Here is a 23082-nt window from a genome sequence, read left to right on the forward strand (position 1 = left end):
TCAATCAATAAAATCAAGAGATTATAAAACATCATTCATCATAATAAAATCATACTAAAAAAAGAATACATATGTCAAAAACAGTTGATGAATAGAACATCCACTAATTAAAAACTCACATAAATTTATTGTTTCCCAAACATTAGAACCATTAAATATTTCAGAATAGCAGACACATGAAACACCCAAAATTAAAACCAAAAAGGATTAAGAAAATCTCCTACACTGCATACCTGGGATTTCTTGATTTCCAGTCACCGTGAGATTAGTGGGAGAGGGGTGCATAAACGTTATCCTTTCTCTCCCTTTCATACCCACACTTATACATGTTCATTCTCTCAGACATTCCCTCACGTGCTCTCAAACACACTTCCTCTCTCCTCCTCACATATATATTTGGTCTCACACACATAGGCTTTCTCTTTCTCATATATACATAGATGTACACCCACATTGGCTCTGTCTATCATACATATGCAAACTCACACATATATATACACATACACAGGCTCTATCTATCATTCACACTCAAGCTCACACACACATACAGGCTGTGTCTTTCATATACATGAAAGCTTATACACACACAGGCTCTTACACATACACACAGGCTCTCTTTCTCATATACAAGCAGGCTCACACACACACTCTCTCTATCATATTCACACAGACTCTCTCACATACACAAAGGCTGTCTCTCTCATATGCAAGCAGGGTCACATAGACACACCCACAGGCTCTCTGTCTTTCATGCACACGCAGGCTCACATATACACAGGTTCTCTCTCATACAGCCTAGGATCACACACACATGCAGGCTCTTTCTTTCATATACACACAGGCTCTCTCTCTCTCTCTCTCTCTTATATACAGACAGGCTTGCTCTTATAAGCATGCAGGCTCTCTAACTTTCTCTCTCTCTCTCTCATACACTCACAGGCTTTCATATTCACACACAAAGGCTCGCTCTCTCTCTCTTACACACAGAGTCTCTGACACATTCCCAAATTCTCTCATAATACTTACAGGGTCTCTCATACACACACAAACAATAACACACACACTCTCAGGGCCTCCCCCTCTCTTCTGGATCTCATCTTTGGCTGCCGCGGGATGGGCTCCATGGTGACCCATCATTCCTGTCCAGCCGCTGCAGGATAAGCTCTCTGATGGCCCCTTGTCTTTGGCCTCCATGGAATAGTCTCCCATGGCAGTCTGTCAGGCTCTCCAGTTTGGCTTGCTCTGGGAACTGCTTGTAGAGGGGAAGTGGCTGTGAAGGCAGCTGCATGCTGCTATCCTCTTCCTTTTCAGTGAATGAACAGGTTGCTGAAAAGGGGGAGAATCGCAGACAAAACAGTTGTCAATAGAGGGAAAGATTTCTCTCACGAGCCACAGTTTGTGCTCTACAGAGTTGTAAGTTGCTCGCAAGAAGCCAGTTGGCTACCCCTAATATATATTTACTTAAGGAACATTGTTCATCCACTCGCAAAATATAAGCAGAGAAAGGATCACTTTCTTCTGTCAAGTAGGGACTGAAACTTTCATGGGTTTTTTTTTATAACTACCTTAGTACAAATTCAAATGTAAGCAAAATGTGCATTGGTTTAATGAAAAGTTCAGGGCTGTTAAAATATGTGTAAACCTCCTTATGTTCGAATGGGGTTTGACAGTGATGCATTGCCCCATGGTTATCACGAGGTGCTCATTAGCTCTGCTCCATGTAATGAAATGTTCTTTGCTTTCATAAAATAAGTTTAACAAGAAGCTTCAGCATATCACTGGAGACTGCGTTTGTCCAAATTTGTGCCATTTTGCAAGTTTCTTCTGAAGATTACAACATGTTTGCTCACTTTTACTAGACTCAGAATAATTTTTTACAAAGAGAAGAAGAGAGGAGTGAATTGTTAAATATGTAAGCATCCCCAAAACTCTATCAGTGTTGGAGTTTTCTGTAGGGCTTTGTAGGATTTCATACAAATGATTAATCACAAAAGGGGGAAGATTGATCATACATCTAAGAATCAGTATCAACAATAAAGCAGTAAATGAAATTTTTCCTCCTTTGATTCCACCTCTGATTTAATAAAAATCAACTTGAATTATCCTCTGTGGCTAAGTTCTTGATGAGGTGATGGAGGTCGTCAGGAAATAAACCAAAATTAATGCACTGCAGAAATGAAACATTATGGGGTCTATGCACTAAAACCTGAGCTATAATTAGGGTTTTTTTACCTTGCGCTGGGTGAAATTTTTAGCGTGTATGCTAAAATGGTACTTATCCAAGGTTGCACTAAATTTATTACTATGCTGGCTAAAATGTAACATTAATAGCCCAAACACACTAACATCATGAAAGAAAAAATATATATCGAATCAGTACGATATTCATCTGATTACTAAATAGTGTGTGGATGCTCACAAAATAGTGCACATTCATACACACACTAAACAGCATTGTCAATTCTCTTTTTCCCCTGTTGCCACTTCTGTGATTGAAAATTCCTTAAAAGGAAGCTTGGCAAATGGATCTGGTTATCAATACTGAAGGTAGGAGCAGAAGAGCAAATTGATTTCAGGAGAGGAGGTTAGAAGAGAGCAAAGAAGACAAGAAGAATAAAAAACAGATATTGGCATGGCTTGTGTTCTGTTTTGTACTCCTTTTGTGTTTACTTTTCACTTTATTGTCCTTCATGCCAGGTCTGTGAGTGAGCAGGTGACTGAATGGGTGCGTCTCTCTCTATCACTCTTCTGTGTCAGAAAGGGTCTTGGAAGAGCAGAAAGGGCATAATTGATGAAGAAATAAAGCATAGGAGGGGCCAGATGACTGTGTGGGTATGAGGCTGAGGGCAGAAAGGAGGTACCACACCTGGACAGGGGTGTACTTCAGAGAGACCAGGTGCACCATGTTTCCTATGGATTGAGCTCTGGGTGCAGGCAGCTACCAGGACATCCCAGGGAGAAGCAGGAATCCAAGAAGGAGACTGGAACCCAGAATGGAGCTGAAGACCAGAATCAGTGCAGAAATAGGCCGGTCAAATAGGAGTGTCATGGAGCAAACTCAATGAGGATTATTGGACCAGCAAAGGTGTGTTAGGTTAGGTTTTTATATCCAGTCCTCAATTTGGGATACACCTAATGCTAGTCCAATTGGGAACCACTGGAAGCGGATCTCCCTAACTTTGCTTACCTTAGAATTTCCTACAGGATTCTTGGTGCATTATCCCTGTTGCTTCACTGGAGGACCCCCTTTGTTCTTCAACACCTGGGCTGCAAGTTCAATCTCTACTGCCCCTGACCTGACTCCCAATAGCTCCTCTTAGGGCTCACATTCTTAGCTTTTCTGAATGTTCTCAATAAAATTTGGCCTTTGTTTTACAAAAGTCTCCTACCTGAAAGTTAGTCTCCTACCTGAAAGCTTACAGTAGCTTTCTTAATGTCCTCCCACAACTAAGCCAAATTTGATTCTGTTATGATCACTGTTGCGAAGTGGCCCTACTACTGTAACCTCTCGCACCAAATCCTGCCTTCACTAAGTATTAGGTCTCAAATAGCTACTCGTTTCTTTGGTTCCTGGACCAGCTGCTCCTCAGAGCATTCATTTATTTGATCTATAAACTTTTCCTCGCTAGCATATTCTGATGTGAAATTTACCTAGTCAATATTTGGGCTAATTGAAATCTCCCATTATTACTGTGCTGCCAAATTTGTTAGCTTCCCTAATCTCTGTTATTATTTCATTTTCCATCTGTTCATTCTGGCCAGGTGGACGGTAGTATACCCTCACCGTTTAGCTATTCCCCATCACATATGGAATTTCTATCTATACAGATTCCACAGTTCATTGAAAGGTAGATTTTCAAAGCTGTGGGTGCCAATTTTATAACATGCACGCTAATGTGTATAACACGTGTGGCTAATGGCGCTGTCCCGGCCCGCCCCCACTCTTCCCTGCCCAGACCATGCCCCCGGGTCACCCTTTTCAGCAGGCCTGGCACTTCAGCACGTGACTGGCCATGCGAAATTTACACATGTGGCCCTTTTAAAATCGAGTCTCCTATAGGATATATATCCTGTTTAAATGTATACCATCCCTAACATATAGCATCACTAGCCCCCCTCTTTCCCCAATTTGATCTACTCTATCATTGCAGTTTAATTTGTTCTCAGTTATCATACTGTCCCATTAGTTGTCCACCTTCCACCAAGCTTCTGAGATACCAGTTGTGTCTAACTCTTCATTCAGTGCTATACATTCTAACTCTCATATTTTATTTTTTAGACTTCTTGCATTTGCATATAGACATTTCAAGATATGTTTTTTGTTTATATATACAACCTTTCTTGCAGTTGACAGGAATAATTTGGAATCTTTTAATTCAATTTTCTCTTTACCTTAAAAATGTCTGGGCTACTCTTGCCTTTATTGGAACCTACAGTATGTTGGGATGCCCTAACTTTCTGTTTTGTTACTATCTTTTGAAGATGCCACTATCTGAAAGATGCACTACCGAGCCACTTTTGGCTTTCCCCCATGTCTCATTTAAAAATTGCTCTTTTTCCATTATAAACATTAAAGCCAGCAGCCTGGTTCCATCCTGGTTAAGGTGCAGCCCATCCTTTTACAACAAACTACCTCTTCCACAGAAAGTACCCCAGTTCATCACAAATCTAAAGTCCTTGTCCCTGCACCTGCATCACATCCATGTATTGAGACGCCAAAGCTCTGCCTGCCTCTGGAGTCCAAAGGGAGCTTTTTTAAATGCTGCTCTGGAGATTTTGAATTTTAGCTTTCTATCTAAAATCCTAAACGAGGCTTCCAGAACCTGCCTTCCATATATTTCTATGGTGTTAATACCCACATGTACTATGACAGTCCAAATATACTATATCAATTGACTCACCTTTATCCAACACTGTCTAAAATCCTATCTAGATGATGCATGAGGTCTACCACCTTTGCACCAGGCAGGCAAGTTACCAAGCATCCACTATCTGCATTTCTAATGATTGAATCACCAACTGTAATGGCTGGCCTAACCCTTCACTCCTGGGCACAAATCTTTGGAGATCAATCCTCAGTGAGAGTGGAATAATGGATTACATGGAGAAATAGTCCTGTCTACAGGATCACTTCCTGCTACACCAAGGTGATGCTTTTCTTCCAGGTAACGTCCTTTCATCAGAAATTTCTCCTCAAGCATACTAGCAGATCTCTTTCTTCTTATATGCCTTGTGGAGACCCATACCTTGTCTCCTACCATGGAATTGTTAAGCTTCTTGTCAGCAAACTGTTTTCTGTGACTCCATTCCATTCATGCTTGACTTGCACTTGTACCTCTGTTAAAGCGTTTACCCACTGCACCACTTCGGCAACCCTGGGCTGCTGAGCCTCACCCAAGTGGAAATGAGGATGAATGTCATAGCTTGCAAAGAATGGGAAGGACTTAATTCCGAGTGCTTGGAATTATTATATGCAAACTGTGCCATAGGTTCATCTGGTAAAAAATTGCTGAAGCAATGGAAATGTTACTCCAGAGTCTGATTTAGATGCTCTGTCTGCCCATCAGATTGCAGGTGGTACACAGAAGACAAATGGAATTGGACATCTAGAAGCATGCAATGAATTGGGAGCAATATACAGAGATGAGATCAGATGCAGGCTGTGCACTACTTCTCAAAATAGCTTGCTGTTTCATGGGAAGAGGGAAAACTGGTAGTGACTATCAAATGGCCTATCTTGTTGCAATAATCCACTACCACCAGACTTTTGGTCTTTCCTTGTGAAGATGGAAAATCAGTAATGAAGTCCATTGATACCTATTCTCAAGTTCTCGAAAGCAATATTAATGGCAGTGGTAATCCATGCGTGCATAGTTCTCATGTTTTTCCATTCTTGCACTATATGCAGAGTCTAGCTGTTGCAGTTTCCAGCTGCATGTTTCTATTCTTGTAGACAAAAGAGAAGGATGTTGTGATCAATGATGTCGAAAGCTACAGAAATGTCAAGAGAAATAAGAAAAAATTGTTGCCTCTTCTGAGAAAGTCAGTAACAGAGAGAAGTAGAATTTCTGTGCTTAAGAAATGGCGGAAACCATATTGATGAGGGTTTAAAAGTTCATATGTTTCCAGGTGGTCATTCAACTGAGATAAGACCACTGATTCAAGAATCTTAGAGAAATAAGGTAAGGAGGAAATGGGCCTATAGTTGCTTGGGTCTGTGGGGTCAAGAGAACTCTTTTTCAGGAGTGGGCGCACTACTGCTTTCTTCAAACATGGAGGAATAAGACCTTCATTTAGGGAGAGATTAATTAGCTTGGAAAAAATAGGTGCAAGCATGTTTCTAGATTTAAAAAGTGAAGAAGAGCAGAGAGATAGAGGGCAAAAAGTATTATCTGTCGAGGAAACAGACTCAAACTTTTCCCAGGGTAAATTGATATGACAAACTGGATTAGAGAACTAATCAGGAACAGAAGAAAAAGAAAGACAGATGTTTTCTATTTTCATTTTAAAGAAAACACCACAACAAACTCATTTTAAACATTGCGAAAATGGAACTCTTCGGCATTCATAGTATTTTCTCTCCCTTTACTGATAAAACTATTACCCTGAACAATTCCTCCTTCTCAACTAACACTCCTATCAAAAGCCTTGGTGTCCTTCTTGATAGCACTCTATCTTTTCGTCCACAAATCAAACATATTATTTCACAAGAATTTTTCAGGTTTGTGTTCTTGCTGGTCTCAAAAAGCTTCTATTTCCTTACGATTTTTGAACGGTTTTACAAGCTTGCTGTTGGGAATCCGGGCCGTGGGCAGTCACGGACGGGTCCCCCCTCAGCTGCCTGTGCCCTCCAGGGCTTGCCGCAGGCTTCCTTGCTCCGGTCCGGGCCGCAACAGGGCCTTCTCGTGGCATCCTCCCCACGAGGGAAACACTGCTGACTTCCTTGTGCAGCTCCACCCCTTAGGCACACGCGATCCAAACCAGGATTTAAAGGGGCTGTGGAGGGAAACTTCGGCCCCACCCCAAATCCCATGTCATCAGGCAAGGACTATTTAAGGGCTCTGCTAACCTTCCTGCCTTGCCTTGGCAACAGGTCGACTCTCTGAGTAGCTAGTTGATGACCCTGCATGTTCCAGTTCCAGTTCCTGTGTTCCTGACTCCGTGATCCTGTTCCAGCTCCGCTCCTGCTTCTGTGATCCTGTTCCAGCTCCGTTCCTGCTCCTGTGATCCAGCTCCTACTCCTGCTTCGGCTTGACTCTTTGGTTTTTGACTTCGGCTTGGCTCCTGGTATTCTCTTTCTGCTGCCCGCCTGACCCTTGGCTCGTTCTCCAGCTTCGCCAGTCTTCTGCCTGCCCTGACCTCTGGCCTGGCCCCTCATCTTGCAGCACTGCCACCTGCCACGACTTCTGGATCATCTCCGTCTTCCCAGCTCTTCTGCTTGCCTCGACTCGGACTGTTCACCGGACTCTTCTTCACCAGGAGACCTTCGCCTAAGTCCTGCTGGCTCAGTACCCAAGAGCTCAACCTGCGGGGAACGAGGGTTGGTATAGGTGAAGATCCAGTCAGGTCTCTTGCTCCAGTTCCGCCTCCTGGCTATGAGTCCCGCTGTAGGCCTTCCTTCAGCGACTCCTCCAAGCACTCTAGCTGGCCCAAGGGCCCACGTTCACAACACTTGCAGCTTTTCTATTATTAATTATTGTAACAGTCTTCTTTTAGGTATTCCGGCTACTTCCTTATACTCAATACTATTGCTAAATGCTGCTGCACGACTGCTTTCAGGTTTAAAGAGACATGATCATATTACACCAACTTTAATCGAGCTGCACTGGCTGCCTATACAAGAATGAGTTAAATGCAAACTAGGTATGCTAATTTTTACATTATTAAACAATCAATTATGTCATTGGGCTAATTCAATCTTGAAGTTTAACCAAGCAACTAGAATTCTGCACACTTCCCAATGAGGGCTTCTTGAGATACCATCCCCAAAAGTTGCGCGATTACATATGACCCATGAATGTGCGTTTCCATTGCTGGGCCAATCTTATGGAATTCCTTTCCATTTGGCATCAGAGATTGTGATATAGTAACGAGCTACAGAAAGCAAGTTAAGACTTTTTTATTTAAACTAGCATATTTTTAGAGATACAGAGCAATCCTTTTTCCTTGTATTTCATTTAATCCTTTTTTATATACTTTATTTTTATTATTGTAATGCTCAGTTTTTATTTGGATTTTTCTTTTATCTTATTTATTGATTTTATATTGTTATTTTTATTGCCTTGTTTTGGTTATTATTTATGAATTGTCTATTTGTGTTTTCTTATGTATGCACCTTTTGTTCATTGCCTAGGCCTGATGTGTTAGGCGATTCATACATTTTAATAAATGTAAATGTAAAATATTTAGATAATTTATGGTCACTTTTTTTCATATTTGGTGTGGATTTGCTGTGCTGTACATATGTGACCAAGATGACGTATTCTGCTAGTGTATAGTTTCTGTGTAGGGCTCTAATGCAGCTTGGCTTGTTCTATTTCCATAACAATTGTTTTAGAGCCTGGTGTAATATTTGTAATGTTGTGTTTCCTTAGATAGGGTTTTTTTCTGTTTATGTGCTAGGAGTTAGTATTGTTTTGGTTTGGAAAGTTTACTATATTGTATTTGTAATTCAGTTTACTCATGACTTTCTATCAGCCAAGCCCACACCCAATACTTGTTACAATAGGCCTAATACCATGTAGGTTCCAAGTGTCTCATTTGCAGGGTTTTCTATTTGGCACCATAGCAGTACTTGTAAATATAATATACAATACATGCTATAAATCGTATGTTAACCTCAGAAGACTGTACTTTGAATGTCCTTTTCCATGTAAAATTTGATATAATTACATCATTTTTAATTGGGGGGAGGGAAGAGGTCATGCAAGGCTGTAAGCTTTGCTTAAGGCACCGAATACCCTTCACCAGTCCTCTGATTGCAGTGGTGGGCAAAAGAGTGTGTTATTAGATGAGAAAGACAAGATAATGGTGGGGAGGTGGTATTGGATTGCATGTGGGAATATGTATGCTCATCTACCCAAAGCAGAGGAATTTCAACGGGGAAAACTGGATGGGCCATTTTGGGTTTTATATGCCATCAATTATAACTTAGTATGAGACTGATCAGCTCCAGGAGTAAACAGCAGTAATGGGGCCAAATAGATTTAATGAGTTATTAGAAAGTTTCTGTGATTTGATAAATGACAAGTATTTGTGATTTTTCTTCAAATCAAATGCATTTTTTCCTAAAGGTGGGGGTGGCAGTTGTTAAGTATTTGTAGTTTTCCGGACTATTGTAATGGATTATTATTATTGGTATTTTTATATTTGGATTGTACCTCACATTGGGGTAGATTTTCAAAGGGTTATGCGCGTAACCCCCGAAAACCTACCCCAACACCCCCCCCCCCCCCCGCACACACTGAGCCTATCTTGCATAGGCCCCCCGGGGCTTTCCTGGGGGGGCATGTCGGGGGCGTGTCGCAGCCGGCACATCATTGGGGGCGTGTCGGGGGCATGTCGCGGCCGGCGCATCATCAGGGGCATTCCGGGGTGTGGCCGCAGCCTCTGGACCATCCCCTGGACCGTACCATGGCATGCCAGCGGCCGGCCCGGCGCACGCAAGTTAGGCAGGCATAACTTGTGCAACAAAGGTAGGGGGAGGGTTTAGATAGGGCCGGGGGGTGGGTTAGGTAGGGGAAGGGAGGGGAAGGTGCGAGGGGGTGGAAGGGAACAGAGGCAGGCTGCGCGGCTCGGCGCTCGCAGGCTGCTGATTTTGGGCAGCCTTGCGCGCGCCAACCCCGGATTTTAACAGATACGCGTGGCTACACACGTATCTATTGAAATCCGGCGTACTTTTGTTTGCGCCTGGTTTGCGAACAAAAGTACGTGCGCAGGTAGTTTTATAAAATCTGCCCCATTGTGCACAGTTTTCTAGTAATAAGGCAAGTAATAAAATTTAAAATAAATAGTCATACAGAAGGACAAAGGTGAAAATTTTATTCCGTGCATTCAAGTGTTTGGCATTTTCACAATTGAAAATTGGCAACCCTGTCTCTAATACTACAAATACAAATACTACAGAACGCCACTGCTCGATTCCTCATTGGGCATAAAAGAACAGACCATATCTCTCCTGTCTTTAAAAAACTACACTGGCTCCCCGTAGAAAAAAGAATCGAATTCAAAACACTATCAATCATTCACAACTCAATTCACCACAATGATTATGACTGCCTTAACACCCTAATCCAAAAACACTACAAACAATGCAACACCAGATCAACAAACAAAGCACGACTAGAGATCCCATCAGTCACTACAGCCAAACTTACCACTGTAAGAAAAAGAGCATTCTCAACAGCTGGACCACATCTCTGGAACACCCTACCAGACAGTCTAAGACTACAAAGCAACACCAAAATGTTCAAGGTGCTAGTCAAAACCTGGCTTTTCAAACAAGCCTACAAGGATGGGATAGGATAAACCTATCAAGATGACAATACCCGCCAGTCAACCATTCACCTAATATCTCTCCCTACATTTTAACTTATCAATACAACATTCCATCCTCATTGTAACCAATATCCTACCTCCTGTATTTCACCCCCATCGTACTCCAAAACCTGACTCGGAAATCCCCTCTACATCTAAAGCATTAAGCTAAACGACCCATAAAATTCTACCATACTTATCGATCAAACTATAATGTTACTTAATGTTCTTATATTAGCAATGTTATCAAGCATTTACCAATGTTACTTTATCTTAATTGTTTCTCTATTGTTTCTCTGATGTTTTAATGTCCCAGCTTCTTACACCAAACCTTTACAAATGGTTCAGAACTCTGCAGCCAGAGTCCTTACAAATTCCAGGAAAATTGACCACATTTCACCTATTCTCAAAAACCTCCATTGGCTTCCGAACCACTATAGAATCATGTATAAAACCATTAACATCATTTACAAAACTATCAACCAACACACGCAACTCGACCTACAAATACCACTTAAAAAATTCACCTCCGCCAGGCCTATCAGGGAACACTACAAAGAGTCACTCCAAATTCCAAAGGCCAAAACATACCAACATAAATCCTTGAGTCTCAGAGCCTTCTCATCAGCAGGTCCAGCTCTCTGGAACTCGATCCCACCTGATTTGAGACAAGAGCCATGCTCTTTAACATTTAGGAAAAGACTAAAAACTTGGCTTTTCAAAAAAGCATTTCCAAGCCTTGAATAAAACCTCCTCTCACTAGCACTAACTCGTATGCAATAATGGAATGTAAACACGAATCAACCAACCTCAAACCCTCTCTCACTAATTCCTGCTGAATATTTATCATACTATTACCATTCACAACTGTGTCATATTTATTCATTTGATTACCTATGTACCGTTTCATAGTCTTATTTTTTCACTTGCTATTCTAATGTATCAATAGGCTGAAATGTAAATATTGTGCTGTTCAATTTCTCCCCTTCCATCCCAAGTTTATTTTCCTTGTTTTTTGTAACTTTCCCTCTCCCTTTTTCTGATTCACTGTATTTAAAGTTCAAGGTTCTTATTGAAAATATTGTTTTTTACGTTACGTTATGCTTTACACTCCTTGTTATTTGTAAACCGGGTTGATGTGATGCCTATCATGAAACTCGGTATAACAAAAACAATAAATAAATAAATAAATAAATAAATAAATAAAATAATGTAAGTCGTTGTTATAATTGTTTTTCTGATGTTTTAATGTAAATCGTCATTATAATTGTAAACCGGAGTGAAGGCTGACACCAATACTTCGGTATAAAAAACATTCAAATAAATCAAATAAAAATAATAGCTGATCTGTATCTTGTATCTCACTCACAGGGATAAGCACTGGCTTTCCAATGTCTACCTGACTAACAACTGTTTATGGAGTTTTTCTTCAGGAACTTGTCCAACCCTCTTTTGAACCCCGCTATGGTAGTTGCCTTGATTATATCCTCTGGCAACAGATTACACAGCTTGATTGTTTGCTGAGGCAAAAAAAGATTTCCTACGATTTGTTTTAAATCTTCCAGTTGTTAGTTTCATGGAGTATCCCTAGTCCTAGTGTTGTTTGAAAGGGTAAATAACAGTTCTCTATTTACTCATTCCACCCTATTCATGATTTTATAAATATCAATTTTATCTGCTCTCAGTCATCTCTTTTCCAAGCTAAAGATTCCTAATTGGTTTACTGTCTTTCCATAAGAGATTTTCTGTCCCCTTCACAATTTTTTTCACCCTTCTCAATGCCTTTTCTATGTCAGCTACATTTTATTTTGAGTTGCAGCAACTAGAACTGCACACAGTATTCAAGGAGTGTTTGCACCATGGGTATATACAAAGGCATTATGATGTTCTTAGTTCCTCTGCACTCAGGCAGGCCAATCCACACCAATGACTTATGCACCTCTACCAGCAGATGCAGATAGAGTAAAAGTTAACATCACAGACATATAGCCCTGTCCTGATATCAACCCACCAGTATTCTCCATCTCCAGCAAATGGTGGACATGCATCTCCTACTGGAGATTGCTTGTAGTTTTAAAAATAAAAAGAGGAAAATTTAAGAAGAAAAGGAGAAGTTGGATAGCACTGCTTACCTCCTGAGGTGACACTGGTAGGTTCTTCCCTCAGTTGGGTGCCTTGAGTCCGGTAGCCTTTTCAGGCATGAACTGAAAAAAAAAAGCAGTTGAAGGACGAGGGAGGCTCGGCGGTGAAGGCTTTTTCCCTGCACCCCCTCTCCCCACCATAGCCAGGGACCCATTCATTTGCTCAGTCAGGGAGGGCTGAGCTCAGGTTAAAAAAAAAAAATGAAGAAAGAGTAGGAAGGTTTTATTTCTCTGTCTCGTCCTTACCAGGTCTTCTTCCCTCAGCATTGGTGGTCGGTGCTTTTCCCTTCTTCTTTCTCACTTCTCTTGAGAGTTTAGTGAGTTGCGGAGGTCGTGTAGGCTTGGCGGGTTCAGCAGCCTTTGTCTAGGCTTCACTCCCAGGCTTGGTCTCTTCTGGTCACATGGAAGACCACGGCAGTGTCTATTTTGCACTTGTGTGTGCGCTCTCTCACCACGCGGTAGTGTAGTGATGTCGGCACACACACGTGCACAAGGTCACAACCTATGTTTGTGCGTGTACTTCTGTGGCCTACTGGTGAGCGCGTATTTATCGCGTATCTGAGTGCGTGTTGGGCTGCATATTGGGCATGTAGCTGAGCATGTACTTGAGCATGTATCGTTTTTTGGGTGCACAACAAATCGGCACAGGCATGGCGCCAGTGACAAAGAAGTCTAAGCACTTAGCAATCTGTGCTGCTTGTCATATAAGGGCAATAACAGCCAGGGCTTTCTGTGAGTCTGTATCAGTGCTGCCTGGATGCTTGAGATAATTTGCCTTCTACTGATTTTCCCAATTCTGATCCATCCCCTCAGTCATAGGGGAGTGGGGGGATGAAAGTGACATAACAAGGATGTCCCCTTCTTCGGTTGATCTGATGGCAGAGATGTCTTCAGAGGACATCAGATTTGGGCCCTTGTTGCCTGGTATGGATCCATCCTCCTTTTCCTGGGTGGAATTTTTCCAGGGACTACAGACTTTCTGCAGGGGTGCCCATCAGAGATGGTGATGCCTTCTAAATCAGGGTTGCATATTCAGGGTCCCCAGTTATCCATCACTGTGTGCAAGCACCATGGTTTAGCCATCCCTGATGATGTTCAGGAAGATGTAGATAAAGATGAAGAAGGGGAAATTCCCCCGGATTTAGAGCCACATAGAACTCTGCTCCATTTCTTTTTTTTCTTTTTTTTTTTTATTTATTGAGTTATTTCAAATTATACAAAGAATATCCTCTTTGCACAGAAACATTTCTTTCATAGAGATGAGTTGCCGAGTCTGTTATCTCAGACTCTGAAGACACTTGGTGTGGCTGGGAGTGACTGTACGGATACGCAGAAGAAGGACTCCATATTAGTTACCCTATGCAAAGCGCCATGTTTCTTCCTCCTCCTGGATGCAATTCAAGAGTTGATTGAACCTTCAGTGGAGTGCATCAGAGGAAATCTTTAAAGGGGAGCAGTTGCATTTCCCGAAGGTGGATGCACTGGTGTGTTCTTTTACCAAGTGAAAGGAGGGGCAGCTCTAAAGGATGCTCAGGATAGGAGAATTGAACCTATCCTTAAGCTTTGAGACCATGGCAATGAATTTGCAAATTTCTTCTTGTTGTTCCCTGGTGGCTTGGGCTAGTTTACATCTCTCTCAGGAGTCTGAGGAAGCAAGGTTAGATAACAGAGCGGTAATGGAACCAAGAGCTGCCTTCTTAGCTAATGCGGTTATGACCTTGTTCGCACTGCCACCAGATGGGTTGCTTCCACGATAGTGGCTAGGTGTCAGCTGTGGCTGCGAAATTGGTCAGTGGACACAATTTCTAAGTCCACTCCACAAGTTTACCCTTTACGTATTCTCTTTTTTTGGCAGTGAGTTGGAGAAGATGGGAAATAGATGGGAGGAATCCCATGTCCCTCATTTGCTGGAGGATAAGAAGGCTGCTTTGCGTCCATTTTTGGGCAAGTTGCCACTCTAGAGACTACAAACATTTTTGTCCTTATTGGGAAGCAACTACTTAGAGACCTTCAGAAGGTCTCTAAGTAGTTGCTTCCCAATAAGGGAAGTCTCCCAATAAGGGTAGTCTCCACTGCCACCCAGAAGAGGGTGGCAGTGGAGACTACCTTAAGGAGGCTGTTAGACTTTAAGGCCATAATTCCTGTTCCCAAATCACAAGAAAATGCGAGCCACAATTCCATTTATTTTGTTGTGCCCAAGAAAGAGGGGTCCTTTCAACTCATCCTGGATCTTAAAGGAGTCAATCGATATTTGCGGGTGACTCATTTCCAGATAGACTCTGTGTTCCATAATAAGGGCAGTACAATCAGGGGAATATCTCACATCCTGGATCTGATGGAAGCATAAAAACATAAGAACATGCCATACTGGGTCAGACCAAGGGTCCATCAAGCCCAGCATCCTGTTTCTAACAGTGGCCAATCCAGGCCATAAGTCTTGTGGTTGAGCGGTGTTTGGGTGGATCCTTGGGTACTGTGGCAGATGACCATGCCCACAGGGAGGAGCCCCGTGAGGAGCCACGGTACTAGGCTAGACTCAGAATGCACAAACACAGTTAGATCTTTATTATACAGCTTGAAGAGTACCACCAGAGGTGGCAGTAGTGAGGCAGTCTAGTAATTGCAGTCTCAGGGACCTCGGCAGAGGGAGCCCTTCTCACCCTGTTGGTATTGGAAGGTTCCGAAGCAGGTTTCCCAGCAAGGAAGTACTGTGGATGAGATAGACTGAGAGTTAGAGTACTCACTAGGTGTTTGCTGTAGATATGCGATTCCACCAGGTTGTAGAAGAAAGTACAGGCACCGAGGCAGGGAGAGCAGGCCCTCGAGGAGCGAGTACCTGTTCATTGTAAGGCACCTGAAATAAAGCAGAGGGCCTCTGAGGAGCGGGTACCCAGGTTAGCAGTTACCCTGAAGGGCAGAGAGAGAGCTTCTAGCGGCAGCACGGAAGTGGCAGAGTAGCGCAGATAGGAATGGATACGAGTCCAGATAGTCCAAATCAAGTCCTTGCTAACTCAACGAGCTAGCAAATTAGAGTAGTTTATAATCCCGGATGGCATGACGTCAGCAAGGGGGAATGCCCCTGAGGTTCGTGCCAAGGTTGGAATAAAGATGTGGGTGACACGCATGCGCGCACCCTAGTAGGTACCTGGGAGGAGCATGGTGGGAGGCTGCAGCATAGCTGTTCCGGGGATGCCAGAGAAGTCGGCTTGTAGACGCGGCAGTAGCCATCTTTCCTAGGTAAGCGGGAGGAGCCGTGAATAAGGTGAGGCAAACGGGATGAAGCCGTCTAGCACCAACGGACGCAACAATAAGAACCTGGCAAGTACCCAAAAACTAAGTCTATTCCATGTTAATGTGGCTAGTAATAGCATTGGCTATTTTCTAAGTCACTCTGCATATTCTAAGTCAACTTAAGCATATCTGCATATTCCCATTTTCTGGGAACATCAATGGTCCTACGGTTTGCCATTCTGGGACATCATTATCAATTTCAGGCCCTGTCCTTCAGGCTGGCCCCTGTTCCCAGGACTTTCCCCAAGATCATGGTGATGGTAGCAATCTTGAGATCACCAGTCTACAGTTTACCAGATCACCTTTGGATAGTTTACCAGATCACCTCTTGAGCCCTTTTTAAAAATTTACAGTGTTCAGGGCCAGATAGCCAATATAAAGCCAGAGGAAACCATCCTTCTTTGTTACAAAGGTGCCCCTACTAGTGAAGTCAAATGTCAAATGAATCCTTTTGGCAGGTTTTCATTCAGGTATTCACAGAGGGCCTTCAGTTCTGGCTCTGAAAAAGAATAGATTCTCATAAAAGGGATTTCTGCTCTTGACTGCAAATCTATGGGGCAGTCATATAGTCTATGCGGTGGGAACATCCGCTCCTTTTTTATCAAAGGCATCTCAGTATGCCGTATACTTTTCCAGTTGTCCACTACTATCTTTGAGTGCCAGACAACATGGATTGCCCAGATTCCCATTTTTGAGGTCCTGCTTCCCAATGCTGCTGTTATAAAGGAGCCTGGCATTGCTGAGCAAACGTGAGGTCCAGAAAACAAATAGATGCTCCAGAGTTAATCATGGCTAGAGTGGAGATTCCGTTATCCCCCTCCCCCTCCCCCCCTCCAAGAAAGTTGTATTGAAATAGTAACATGAGAGAGACTTATCCCCAGGGCCGTATTGATGCTCAGAGGGATTGCTACCTTCCAACCCATTCCCTCTGTTGAGACCAGGAGTATGCTTTTTCCTGTTATTAATTTATAAAATCTTATATTCTGAATTTTCCAAGCCAGTTAGGGCGGCATATTCAAAGTGCAAATACAGGTATATTCAGTGGCCACTAGATAACTGGATAAGTGACTTATCAGGCTATAAATGAGCCACATATAAAGTAGGCGGGCAGTGGGAAGATCAGGGTGGTGCTACTTATCTGGTTACATTAACTGGATAAGTAGTGATATTTGCTCTTATCTGGTTAAGTTAATCAGATTAGTTAGACCAGCAATAGAGATAAGTAGCGATTTGTGTGCAGATATTCAGTGGCATAGCCGTGCCGCTGAATACCCTTGTAACAAAGTCCAAAATATTGATACACCAATAGCTAATGCATCAGTCAGCAACATAAATTACAAAAACAGCACAAACAATAAATCTCAGTTACTTTCAACAACAATACACTACTCTTCCTAAACAGGTCAGCTATTTGGATGGGCACCCTCTTCTCTTGGATCATCCCAAGTACCTGCTCTGATGGCAGGTCTCCTCCTTTCTTTCAGCAACTTCTCTAATTATGCTGAGCTTCTGATTGACTCCTCTTTCAACCAAGAACTCCTTAGGACTCCTTTCTCAGCTGGGTAGCTTTCTTTTTCCAAAACGTCCACCAAGGCATTCAAACCCCAGACCCTCCCTTCCATAGAATCAAATCCCTGGTGTCTAGTGGCCCACCCCATCTGATCTTCCCATACCACTCAGAAGATATCACTGGTTTCTAGTGGCATCCCAGTACACCCCCTACACCCCAGACTGGTCAACACCATTTTCCAAAATGGTAGGGGCAAAGACCGGTTAGCGTCATTTTTGGAAAACATTGTCAACTGCCCCAGAACTAGGGAGTACCCTGTGCTACCACTAGACACCAGTAATGTCTTCTCCAGGTATGGAAGGGTTTGGGAGGCAGGCCACTAGACACCAGAGGTTTGATTCTATGGAAGGGGGAGATCCAGGGGGGCGCAGGAGGGCAGATTGGATACTTGGGTGACTGGTGGGGGGGAAGAACAGGGAGGTATATTTTATTCAAAGGGGAAGGGTTTTTGAGAAGGGGGTAGGGCATTGATGCAATTTGTTTTTAATATTTTTGACACTTTTTGGTCCACTGTGCCAAATCGAGAGGTGGCGGAGTGAGTTGGATGGAAGTGAGCAAAAACCCCCTGGAGAGGATTTTTGATCTTTAGGGCAGAGTAATTTTGGGCCACTGCAGACCCTTTAAGACAGTGGTGACCCTGTGTAAAGGGGGCTGCCACCGGGCATTTTTCACAAGTTCTCCATGATTTTGTTTTGTGGAATTTTTGTGCAAGAAAAAATATTGCAACAAACTTGCCACAATATCACAGGATCACCCCCACTCCACAATATTTTGCCCCTCCCATGATAAAATTGCACAGTTTTATAAATGGACCTCCAAATTTCAAAGTTATCTGCTACATATATCCAGATAATTTTATTTGAGGATTTACTCCAGCCAAATATCCCTTATAACTTATTTGGCTAACTTTAGTCAGATAAGTTATCCTTTCTTTCTTTCTTTTTTTTTTTTTTTTTAAATATTGCCCTCAGGAAGAATCATGATATTTAATAGGAACATGTAGGATGAGGCAACATTGAGCCCTTATATACTGTAAAATATATAATATTTCAGAAACAGCAGCAATATTTTAACCTTTTGTTTGAATATATATTTGTATTGTCTAAAAAAACATAGAATTATTTTTGATCAAGTGTATGTTGGTATAACTCTTCTTTCCCTCTCCTCCATCCCTTCCTTGTTGTCTACTCAATATTTTCCATCCTATCCTTCATCTGTAAAGCTGAGCCTTTTCTATAGCATGTGAGCTAAAAGATTAACACTTGGTCCAAGGTAGGTGTTAAATTTTAGGTCTTATTTAGAATGTGCTAAATAGTGCATGGAGCAAAGGGTAGCTCTCTTATGCACCAAGTTACATGTACATACAATATGTGCTAATTTTAGCTTGTATAGAGAATGTTTTGCTAGGCCGGTTAGTGTGCATGCTAGGGCTTTAGCAACAAAATCAACATTCTATAGATGATCTTCGGTTTTTTTGTTCTTCAACAAATAATTAGTAGAAGAGGTGGAAATATAAACAAGACACTGTTATGGGTTGAACAGCGTCAGATTTTTTCCTAAAAACCCTTATAACCGTATGGTCTGAATGATAAAATTGATTGGGTCTCTTGCTTTGGAATTGAGAATTGTGATTAGCCCTCTTATGCTTTATAATCTGATTGGAGCGAATTAGTTATTTGCTTCAGAAAACAATATGGCGGTATTGGTGTGACCAATTAATCCTTCACTGAAGGGTTCCATTTTTCTTGAGCGTTTTGGCTTTTGGTAAGTTTCACCTTTTCCATTCCCATTATTGTATGTGTAAATTGTAGTCATTTAGATTTGTAAATATTTTTTCAATATGTGTGATTGACTTCCTTTAGATACGAATTGTTAACTTCCCACAGATGTGAATCAATTGGGAGGATGTAAGGAAGGATTTTTTTCATTGAGGTATACAAGCATAAATGATTGGTATCTGAGGTATGTGTTTGTGATATTGTGGGGGGGGGGTGTTTGTATTTTTTGTATTTTTATTTGATTTTCAAAAATTGATTGTAGAAATTTTGTATACAGATTCAAAGGATACATATATATGAGTGCTGTCTGAAGAAGTGGATAAGTGGTTGAGAGTAAAGAAGTGGACAAGTGCTTATGAGAAAAGAAGTATACAAGAGTCACCTTTAGAAAGCACAGGAACTTCAATTTATTTGTGGATTACAATTGAGTGGATTCCCCTGAAGAAGCTCTGTGTAGCGAAACATGTTGGGAAAGAGTTGGGATTTTTTGCTAAATTTAGGTTCTTAGTGGTGTGATGTGTGCGTGATGATTTTATTGTTATTTGAATAACTGAGATTTGTAAATTGTTCCTGGCTTTTTTACATGTATTGTACTAAGTAATAAAAGATTTTTTATATACTAACTTTGTTTTACATATATATAAAATAGTAATATTATACCACTTTTTGTTTTAGGGCTTTAACTATGACATGCTATTGAATATGCATTATATGGCCTCAGCATACTTTCTAAGCTTTAGTAAATAGGCCCCTTTATATGTGTAACATAGTATTTTCTTATCTGCTTACATCTACATTTACAAGCAATAAAAATACGTATACTGGCAGGATTATTTTTTCAAGCAACAAATGCATGATATTGCCTTTCATAAAAATAGTTCTTTTTGGTATGATTTTGTTATAGAAGCTATTCTGAATATCAGTGAAACATAGAAGATTGCGATCTGTGATCATGTCCTAAAACACCATCCATAATTGGAAAAGTTTATTAGATGATAGATTGCAATAAGAACGCAAGGAAGCAAGAGGAAATGGATAAAGTCCCAGATTCTATCCAAGACTATCATTTTATCATTGATTTCCCGGCATCTCCTGTGCTGGTAAATTACCCAGTTCATGGGTGGCATTTTGGATTATGAGGCTTAGCAAGACTTTTCATCTCTACTTCTTAGGTATAATGTTGTACATACTCACTCAAAACATTTTCTCTTTTTTTTTCCACAGAATATGTCAGAGAGTCACAATGACCCTGCACAGTAACAGCACAAGCCCCCCCTACATTTGGAACAGTGATTCCCAGAAGACAGGTTTTCTAAATGCAACCCCTTCACTTATTGGCAGCTATGACATCTCCCGAAATGAGAATTATTCCTTCACTGCTGTGGAAACCAACACAACCCTGAACAACAGTGTCAATGTTAAAGACCCTCTTGGTGGTCATACTGTCTGGCAAGTGGTTTTGATTGCCTTCTTCACGGGCATTCTTGCTTTGGTGACCATTGTGGGGAACATCCTTGTGATAGTGTCTTTTAAAGTGAACAAGCAGCTGAAGACTGTCAATAACTATTTTCTACTGAGTCTTGCCTGTGCAGATTTGATTATTGGAGTTATTTCTATGAATCTCTATACGACATACATTATTATGGACCAGTGGGCTTTAGGGAATGTAGCTTGTGATCTCTGGCTGGCAATTGACTATGTAGCCAGTAATGCCTCTGTCATGAATCTCCTTGTCATAAGTTTTGACAGGTATTTTTCCATCACTAGACCACTTACATACAGAGCCAAACGAACAACCAAAAGAGCTGCAATAATGATTGGCTTGGCCTGGATCGTTTCGTTTGTACTTTGGGCTCCTGCTATCTTGTTCTGGCAGTACATTGAGGGGAAACGGACAGTGCTGCCTGATCAATGTTCTATCCAGTTCTTATCAGAACCCATCATCACGTTTGGCACTGCCATAGCTGCCTTTTATTTGCCAGTCACCATTATGACTATTTTGTACTGGAGAATCTACAAGGAGACAGAGAAGCGCACCAAAGAGTTGGCAGGACTGCAGGCATCAGGCAGCAAAAGTGAGACAGCGCACTTTGTGCACCAGACGGGCAGCTCAAGAAGTTGCAGCAGCTATGAGCTGCAGCAAGAGAACACAAAGCGTTCTTCCAGGCGGAAGTATGGGAAATGTCACTTCTGGCAAAAGACCAAGAGTTGGAAACCCAGCTCAGAGCAAGTAGATGCGGACCACAGCAGCAGCGACAGCTGGAACAACAACGATGCAAATGCTTCTCTTGAAAACTCGGCCTCCTCTGGCGAAGAAGATATAGCTGCCGAAACGAGAGCAATCTATTCCATCGTTCTGAAGCTTCCAGGTCACAGCTCCATCCTCAATTCCACACAATTGCCATCCACTGATGACTTAAACACTTCAGGGGACGAGCTCCAGAAGTCAGACACAGACACGAAGGAGAGGAAAGCTAAAAAGCTGCACGCCCAAAAGAGTCTGGAGGATGGGGGCAGCTTTCAGAAAAGTTTCTCTAAACTTCCAATCCAGTCGGGCTCTGCAGTGCAGGCAGCTAAGAACACGGACAGCATTTCATCAAACGCGAAAGCAACCGCAGCTCTCCCCTTATCCTTCAAGGAAGCCACTCTGGCTAAAAAGTTTGCGTGCAAAACCAGAAACCAGATCACGAAAAGGAAACGAATGTCACTTATAAAAGAAAAGAAAGCTGCACAGACTCTCAGTGCAATTCTGTTTGCCTTTATTATAACATGGACTCCATATAACATAATGGTCTTAGTCAATACCTTTTGTAAGGACTGCATCCCCAAGACATATTGGAACCTGGGATACTGGCTGTGCTACATCAATAGTACAGTGAATCCTATGTGCTATGCACTGTGTAATAAAACTTTCAGAACCACTTTTAAGATGTTACTGCTCTGCCAGTGGGACAAACGGAAAAGACGCAAGCAACAGTACCAGCAAAAGCAGTCCGCTATTTTTCACAAACGGATTCCTCGTGAGGGTTCCTAGAACATGACTATTCAACACACACACACAAATAGACTTTCTGAGCATTGATACACATGTTGCATCATGAAAGAGTGACACTAGCTGCCAGCTTGTGTATTTTTTTAATAAATCAATTAATTATGGAGTTGAACCTATATTAGCAAAAAAATAAATAAAAGCAAAAAACATTACAAATGGGTCTATGGTGGAAACAAAAGACATGTAAAAGATTTTCCTGCAAATAAAAAACAAAAAAAAAAAAAGTTCTGGCACCATGAAATCTGTTTATGACCTACCCAATTATTTGACCTTGTTCAACTTTGGGATCTCAGGTAAGCACATCCAGATAGCCCAGTTCTGACCAACCATGCAGCAGATGGAATCTGGCAGATTTTGCTGGCAGTCTCCACCCAACAGGATACAAATGAAACTGCTCCAAAGTTGTTTTAAAATTTCTGATTGTTGCAAAAAAAAAAAAAAAACCCTCCAGCAGAGCTTCCCATCTTCTTTTTCTTGGTTTAATGCTAAACACAGACCTTGTACTTCTGATGCAGTTCATCTGTACTGTATAGTAGGACACAAGTCCAGGGTAAGCTAGAAAATTTACATGGCAAATTGTACTTTTTTTTTTTTAATTACGTAGTATGTTAGTCAACATCACATTTTTCTCTTGCAAAATATAGTACAATTTCTATATGTTATGAAGATATAGAGCTCCTTGGATTCGTAATTGATTCTGGGGGGGGGGGCTGA

General features: G+C 41.7%; 1 protein-coding gene across 4 annotated transcripts in view; it reads left to right on the top strand.

The window, feature by feature from the left end:
• The window catches only part of CHRM3 (cholinergic receptor muscarinic 3), a 1211018-nt gene extending 1188207 nt beyond the window's left edge, over positions 1–22811 (top strand). For all 4 annotated transcript variants that reach the window (XM_029593910.1, XM_029593908.1, XM_029593912.1 and 1 more), the window contains one exon: positions 20541–22811. In XM_029593910.1, the coding sequence (XP_029449770.1) occupies positions 20560–22350 (1791 nt within the window). In that variant the 5' untranslated portion in view covers positions 20541–20559 and the 3' untranslated portion in view covers positions 22351–22811. The remainder of the gene's footprint in view (positions 1–20540) is intronic.
• The last annotated feature ends 271 nt before the right edge of the window (positions 22812–23082 follow it).

Source organism: Rhinatrema bivittatum, chromosome 3 (assembly GCF_901001135.1).
Source record: "Rhinatrema bivittatum chromosome 3, aRhiBiv1.1, whole genome shotgun sequence".
NCBI lineage: Eukaryota > Metazoa > Chordata > Amphibia > Gymnophiona > Rhinatrematidae > Rhinatrema > Rhinatrema bivittatum.